Below are 8,511 nucleotides of genomic sequence, written 5' to 3'. Positions count from 1 at the left end.
GTTGACATGTAGCATTTACTCTTCTTCTTTTATATATTATATAGATGATAATTATAAAGAAACCTACAACAATAAGCTTCAAGATTAAAAGAAGACGCCGCTTGGAGCACATGAATCACAAGGAAGATAAAGGCTTGTTTGTTGTAACTTTTCACACTATTCTAACATCTAATTAAGCGAGGAAGCTTTTAGCAAAAGGTATTCACTCTTATCGTTTTTAGGGTTTTGAATTTCATCGTGTGTTTTGGATACTATGGTCTTCTAACTTTTTAATTTTAAATATAAATACTTAATCTATGTTAAAAAAAAAAGTTTTGTAAAGAAATCTAAATTGGAAGGTAAGTTTCTGTAAAAAAACATTAAAATAGAACGGTCAATGAGAAAAAAATTTTAAACTAGGAGGTAAATTTATGAAGTTATCCCTGAATTAGATTATTAAGTTTGGTTAAAAAAATTGCAATTAAAATAAATTAATTTATATATATAATAAATTAAAATAGCTAGTGATGGATTTTATGCTCTAGGTTTCATTATCATTGAATTTTTCCTAAGTTTGAAATTTATTTGAATTTAACTTAATCGCCAAGTTAATTTAAATTTTAGTTTAACTTAATTTTAATTGCTTCTAATTTGTGAGTCCATATTATTATTAGGCTTCATTAAAATTTAATATTTTATAATCTTTTGGATACAATAATACTAATTTTTTTATTTATTATTTGAAACGATTTATTTTATGCACTTACAAATCATAATTTTATTTTTTTATCAAGTCTTTATTTGCTTCAATTTTTTCCTTATTTTATCGGTGATCCAAATTTCTAATGTAAGGTAAAATTCAGCTTGTTAAGCCCTATTCGTCCAATCATATAAAAAACATTTAAGTTGTTTTTTTACCATTTTAATACAGTTTCCCTATTTATCAAATTTACTTGACCCAACACATATTTTATTATTATTTTCTCTATTTCTCTAATCTTATTGAAAGTGGCATGACCGCACACAAGGGACATTCTAAATTCATTTGGTTAATTTTTTATAAACAGAAAAATTTTGCTTTTATGAAAAATTCACAAATATTTTTGTATGTAAAAGCTTATTGTAATAATATCTATGCCGATGATATTCATTCTACATATTAACAATTTTATTTAATATATAAATATATATATATATATATATATAGAGGTATTATTGATGTTACATGTTATTTATTCACAGTCCACATTTCTAGTTTTTTCTTGATAACTTTTTATGTTCTATAATTTTTTGGTGACTTTTCTCAAAGTAGACTTCCAGCTTGATAATGTCATTTTTTGTTTCCATGCCACATCAGATTGACAATTACATTGAAAATATTTTTTAAAATATCTCTATTTTTATTACATGACAACTATTTTTTAGCAGTCAAAATTCCGATAGGAGATGCTTTTTACGTATCTATCAACTCTAATCTATATCTTTGACAAGGGAATGCCACCCCCGAAGTCGCGAATGTGGAAAAGCTTGCAACAAACACTCTCCAGCGCTTTCATAGGGGCAATTGCAATCCATGAAATTAATATACGCGCCAATATAAAAACAGATTAGCAAACACATGCACATATGGCTGGCCGTACTCATTTCTCGTCCCGCCGACCGTACGTTTTCCCAAAAAAAAAAAAAAAAAAAAAAAACAAATTTATTCATTTTAAAATTTTTCATCTCTCTCTTTCTCTATCTCTCCCATATATTCTTCACTTCTCAATCTGCAATTTTTGCCGAATATCAAAACCCAACACATACAAAATAAATAACAATCAAAACTAGTCCCCCTTTCTCTGCTTCTCTCCATACACCGTTGATCGGTTTGGTAATGAATTTAGTTCCTTTATTCCAAGCCATGATTCGCTAACATCAACATAAAGTTGGCGAACCAAAACACACCACCGATCTGTGTTATTTAAGATATGGAGGTTCAGAGAATGAGACATTTGATGTTATTGTGGTCTAGAACGCAAACCACTCGTGTTGCCCTCGTGGGTGGGAATCACACCGCCGCAAGGTTTTGCACTCGCTAGGCTTCTTTTCCCTTATTATCTCCTCCTTCCCTCTCTTCTCTCTGACTATAAAGTCCAATTTCTTATCCCTCTCTTTCAATCTTCTTCATCGCCCCGATCACCTTATGTACAATGGCCGTCCAAGTTGTTCAGAGTTTTCAAACCAAACCCAACAAAAAATTCAAGCACTTGAACGGTGGTGATGATCTTGATCTTTATTTGTATCCAGAAGCTCGGTATTTGATTGTGAGGCTTCCGAATTCTAGAGTTTCGAAGCTTCTTGCTCGTTCTATGTTTCTAGCATTGTTTATTGTTACTTTCCACTGGATTTTACCGTCAAATATTCCTCCTGGTCTTGTCTCCGCAGCGGCCGAGAGTGAGAGCGCTCAAGTCGGTACTAATGTCGTCGACGCCATTAACATGGAAATTTTGTCTTTGTTCTTCCGTGATTTGAAAAACGAAGGAATATTCAAAGCTGGAAAAAATGCTGCGTTTATGAGCAGTAGAATCGACCAAACCATTTTCAGCTTAAATATCATAAACGACAATAAGATTAAGATTATATCTTCTCAGGATTCCAACAGACAGAACTCCATCCCAAACGATACCTTCGACTTCGTCTTTGTTTCCATGTTCGCAGGAAACTCAGAATTCATAGATCGAACGCTTAAAGTTGGCGGCATTGTAGCGCTTCATCTCAGCAAAAACCCTTCAACCTGGTTCCAAAAACCCTCCAATTACAAAATCGTCTACTTCAGACGATTCGACTCCACTGTCATGGCCATGAGGAAAACCAGCCACGCGGAGAATGGTTCAGCAACGCAGAGGCGACTCTGCGAGTATGCTAAGGAGGCTAAGAAGGCAGCACTCAACAAACTAGAAGATGTTCTGCTGGAACCACCTCGAGCCGCATCGGGAAAGTCCAGGAGATATTTGAAGAAAACAAGGTACCTCCCGGATTTGATGGGCGATTCATTGGAAAGCTACCCTCGCCGGGTGTTCATTGACGTGGGTTTGCCGGAAAATGATGGCGGCAGTGACTCGGGATGGTTTGCGAAGAATTATCCAACAAGGAATAAGGACTTTGAGATATACAAGATCGAGTCGGTGACGGAGGAATCTTCGGGGAAGGAAGCAGCGCAAATCGGGATGTCGGAGTGGTTGCAAAGGAACGTAAAGGAAGAAGAGTACGTGGTGATGAAGTCGGATGCAGAAGTTGTGGAGGAGATGGTAAAGAGCGAGACGATAAGGTTGGTGGATGAGCTTTTCCTGGAATGCAAACCTCAGGGGAAAGCAAACAGTAGCAGGAGGGCTTACTGGGAATGTTTGGCACTCTATGGACAGCTTAGAGATGAAGGTGTTGCGGTGCACCAGTGGTGGGGTTGAGAGGGACCAGAGAGAGAAAGAATTGAAAGATTTCGTATCCAAAGGAAGCCAGGGAGTGACCTTTTTTTTTTTTGTTGGTAGCAATTTTTTATTTTTTTTATTTTTATTTTTTTGTTTTTGGGTTTTGTGTGAATGCTGATTAAGTATGCCAGTTTGGGCGCTAGCTTTTGATGTTTTATTGTGGTAACGGGGAACAAGAAGAAGAAGAAGAAGAAGAAGAAGAAACTGTTTCAGAACAGTTACTAAACGAAAGGATTTGGTTAAAAAAATTGACAGTGATGGTGATAATGATAATGAAAATGATCATCATCATGATCCGATTCATCAAAGGATGAATTGCATCATGATACGATTCATCAAAGGATGGATTGAAGGAGAGGGTGTTCATCAGCTTGTTACAGAGGATAATTGATTGATGGTTGCCATATATAGTACTTTTGTTATCCTTTCTTGCGAAATTTGTATAATGCTGCATATACACGCATGAATCTGGGCTAATTTATCTATTCAAATTTATATACACTGCTCCACTCCAACGTATATAAAAAACTACCTTTCCTTAACTTTAACTTCGGAATGTAACGTTAATTCGATACTACCAGGTTGATAGTATGGTATTGAAGTCCATCTGACAAGCATTATTGGATCAAACTCTAAATCAAACTACCAATCTGCTATACACCAAACTATCAATTCTGCTGTGCATGTCCTATCTTACGGTGGGCATCTCCCGTCCCACCATATGCCCCATAGGGTGGGATTTGAGATGCCACCAACATAAAATTGAATTGCAAATTCATTATAGCTAAATTAACTAAAGGATATATGCAATAATTCATCTTGCTGATATAATCTCGAGTAATGTGGATAGGTTATATATATTTCCCTGTTGTTGTGGATGATATAGCATAGCTTAATTTGGAAGGTGGATGCATATGGAAGATAAGGTAGTAGCTGAACCAGAATAGTGCCATGCAAATTTCAAAACAGCATTTCATTGTTATTTTCAAGCAAAGCAAAAAATATAATATTAAAATAAAAATATTGTAAACAAAAATTAACTAATGTTATTTATAATTAAGAAAATATACCATTCAATTAAGAGTTACAGAAACACTATCTCCTCACCCTATTTTCTCGCCTACAGCAACCACAATTCTTTAACTACACTTTGGCCACAGCTGCAGATAAACACGTACCCAATGTGTTCCACAATGTATAACCTCCAGACTTAACCTATTTAACAGACAGGAATGTATTGAATGGACTTACACTTTGCAAGTATATAATGGAAATTTTCATTAATTTTTTAATTATAATTTCATAAAATAATAGGAATAACCTCCAGAACTAATCTCTTTAACTCACAGGAATATATTGAATGGACTTACAATTTGCAAGTATATAATGGAAATTTTAATTAATTTTTTAATCATAATTTCATATAATAATAGGAAATTGAATGCATTTTATCTATCAAACTTTCGACTACTCTAGAATGGTTACACTCTATCAAGTTAACAGACAAAAAGTACATCAAACTTAACATAGATGGTACTAAAAAGAACATATGAGGTGAGTAGGAAGCACCTGGGTTGAGAACTCCACGGCTGCTTTAACGGCTGGATAAATGCTTACCTGCATGTAGCACAAATAGTTATAATAGAGCAAGCAAAGAAGCAGGTTTAATGCAGTACTTTAGAGAGGAGGGTTGGGGGGTGAGGGAAAGGTTTTGTAATATCTTCATTAACAGGAAACTGGAAATCAGATGTGGTCTGACTTTAGACCTATAGATTAAGAAAGATACTTCTTTGTGTGAAATTAAAGTTGAAGATTCGTGGAAATTATCAAAAGATCACAACAAAAGAATATGAAAATTATCAAAGAACCACCATTCATGTCTTTAACAACTTGTGCACCCCATTAATGGATAAACTTAAAGATTTTGGATCAATCAACATTCCAGATAATGATGCTCCAACAATTTTGAAAGAAACCTGTAACCATGAGTCAAGAAATGCCTATAACTGACAAACCTAATTCTTTAATTTATATATGCAATGAGCATCTCATATAGATTCATTTTCAAGAAAGTATTTGTTAGACCAATTTTGTGTTTCATCTTAACATTTTCACCAATGCATTTCATGAAAAAACATAGGCAGGACTAATATTAAGCAATAATAGGTCTCCAGCATGCTAAGTGAATCCAGCAAAATAAGAACAATCAGGATTATTATTTGTGAAGAAAGAACATGATTCATTTTTCCCATGCATTAGATGATGAAAACTCACTTGAGGATAATTTTTTCACAAGCAGTTTGGAAAAAGATTCAACTGGGCTTATCGTCAACTCAGGAACTGAAATCAATTCATAAATGAAGACCAAATAGTCAGTTAAGTTCAGGTGATTGCCTTTGATACCTTGGCATGGTTATTGTTGAAAAGGTGGTAATCTTGCCATCTTGTGCAAACCAAAATCCACCAAGGTTGCATCCTCTTTCTTTCTTTAAAAGAAATATTTTGTTGAATGACCTAATGCAATATTTATGTCTATGTTTTATGTTTCTTTTAATGTCTTTTGAATGCCTAAGTTTTATTGTATTTAGCTTAGGAATTGTCTCTTTATTGGGTATTGATTTTATTTTGTAAAATGACTATGTGCTGGAAATACCGTTTCCAGCAGTATAGGTCCATTGTTGGGGCTCGAATTCTTGGAGCTTTTAGAACAAGGTTATGATTTTTGGATATGTTATAATAGACATGTAAATGAAAATATAGAAAAATGAATGATTCAAAAAGGCCTTGGGAAGCCCAAGATATGCAGGTTTCAAGTTGGCATAATTGCTGAGATTTCTAACAGTTATGGCCCATGGGTTTGAGATAAATTGGAAGCCTTACCCAATTCTTTTAGACTTGTTCTTCTCCAGATTTTGTCCTTGATATTTCAACATACCACATACAAAAATTTAAGCAATTTGGATGAAGATATCCCAGCCTTCCATCTGGTCAAAGTAGTAGTACAGGATTAGGTGGAGACAGTTTTCTGAAATTCAAAATCTCACCAACTATTGTCATAATTATGCACTCACATATGAAGCTAGTGGTTGAACGGTTATGTATCATAATTTTGAGTGGGGAATGTGTAAATTTTGAATTTTAAAGAGTTCCATTTGGTCCCACACACACCTCACATGTATGAGACAAGTTTTGTATCTATATATGCAACAAATGAATGAAAAGCAAAAATGAATTAGTGTGCTGTCTAGTTTTATGTGACCTACTCTAACATCTTCTCTTCATCTTCTTCTTCTTCCTTTAAAAACAAAAATGCTAACAATCCTAAATATCACCATACAAAAAAAAAAAAAAAAAAAAAAAAACACAAAAATCACCTAAACATCAAACCAAAAACAGGATTAAGGGTTGTGCATAAGACTAACACCTTGTGTACAATACTCTTGGCCAAGTGAACCCAAAACCACACCAAACTCCAACATGATATTAGAGCTTTGTTTGAACCATTGAAGGACCTTTTAAGCTTTCTTTCTAGCCTATTTTCTCGTGAAAGAACCCCCCATTTCATTTCTTTCATTTTTGGTTTGAAGTGGTACAAAAATCTAGCTAGAAAACTCACCAAAAATCCAACCGAAGAGCCATTCTCTTAAAAAATCTGGTTTTATATCATGGCTTCTCAAAGTTTTGCACCTCCCACTCCACCAAAATTTGAGGGCCAAGACTACTCCATTTGGAGCATAAAGATGAAAGCCGACTTACAAGCCTTTGGACTTTGGGATGTGATGGAAGAAGGTTATGAAATTGAGGAGTTGATAGCAAATGCCACACAAGCACAAAGACTTACATATGAGACCAAGATAGCTAAAGGATTCAAGGCCTTGACAGCTTTTCATTCTTCGGTGAGTGACTCCATCTTCACTAAAATCATGTCTTGTACAAGTGCTAGAGAAGTTTGGTTAAAGTTGCAAGAAGAATTTCAAAGAAACACTAGAACAAGACAAATGCAAATTTTAATCTTAAGAAGAGAATCTGAAACAATTAAAATGAAAGAAAATGAGTTGGTTAAGGACTTTACCGATAGACTACTCAAGGTTGCGAACCAAATTAGAGTCCTTGGAGAGCCATTGACAGACCAAAGGATTGTAGAGAAGGTATTGGTGAGATTACCTGAAAAGTTTGAAGCTAAGTTTTCTTCCCTTGAGGAATCAAGGAATGTTAGTGAGATTACTTTGAGTGAGCTTATCAATGCCTTCAAAGCAACCGAACAAAAAAGAGCCATAAGAAAGGAGGAGTATTTGGAAATTACTTTTATGTCTAGTCAAAGCAAAAAGAAGAATAAAAAGAACAACAACAAGAATAAAGGAGGAATTGGTTATGGAGGTTTCAACAACAACAACAATGCAAGGCAACAACAAGGAAGACGACAACAAAATCGTGGGGGTTATCCACCATGCCCCCATTGCAAGAAGTATGGACATGCACCAAACAAGTGCTTTTAGAGACCGGATGTAACTTGTGACAAATATGGACAAAGAGGACATGTTGGAAAAGTATGCGAGCAATGAAGGCAACAAGCAAATGTTGTAAATGAGGAGGCCGAGACCTTATTTGGGGCTACATGCCTTAAAGCTACAAGTAGTGGTTTTGGTTGGTTGGTAGATAGTGGTTGTTCACACCACATGACTTCTGAAGAAATCAACTTTGTGGAGCTTGACCGATCCTACAAGACAAGGGTGAAGATTAGGAATGGAAGATTCATGGATGTAGAAGGAAAATGAGACATCTCATTTAACACCAATAAAGGTACAAAACTAATCCAAAATGTTCTATATGTGCCTTCATTATGTGAAAACTTGTTGAGTGTTGCACAACTGGTTGAAAAGGGATATGTTTTGAACTTTGGTTATAATGGTTGTTTGATATCAAATGCTTTTGGAATTGCGGTGTTTAAAGTTGCCTTGAAAGATAAAAGCTATAGGTTGAATTTACTAGATAGTGAACAAGCTTTGAAAGGCAAATTTGCGTCCATTTCTCAACTTTGGCATAAAAGACTTGGTCATTCTAGTTA

At 34.8% G+C, this 8,511-nt stretch overlaps 1 protein-coding gene across 1 annotated transcript; it reads left to right on the top strand.

The window, feature by feature from the left end:
- The first annotated feature begins 1,743 nt into the window (after positions 1–1,743).
- Positions 1,744–3,937, top strand: LOC107421298 (uncharacterized). Its single transcript, XM_016030518.4, has one exon. The coding sequence runs from the start codon at positions 2,172–2,174 to the stop codon at positions 3,423–3,425; it is 1,254 nt and encodes a 417-aa protein (XP_015886004.3). The 5' UTR covers positions 1,744–2,171; the 3' UTR covers positions 3,426–3,937.
- Positions 3,938–8,511: the final 4,574 nt, after the last annotated feature.

Source organism: Ziziphus jujuba, chromosome 5, assembly GCF_031755915.1.
Source record: "Ziziphus jujuba cultivar Dongzao chromosome 5, ASM3175591v1".
Classification (NCBI taxonomy): domain Eukaryota; kingdom Viridiplantae; phylum Streptophyta; class Magnoliopsida; order Rosales; family Rhamnaceae; genus Ziziphus; species Ziziphus jujuba.
The sequence above is the reverse complement of the archived record's forward strand: the minus strand, read 5'-3'. Positions and strand labels throughout refer to the sequence as shown.

What these genes read in the sequence shown, in the direction of transcription:
- LOC107421298 (XM_016030518.4), top strand. Translation starts at nt 2,172, where the DNA reads ATGGCCGTCCAAGTTGTTCAGAGTTTTCAAACCAAACCCAACAAAAAA.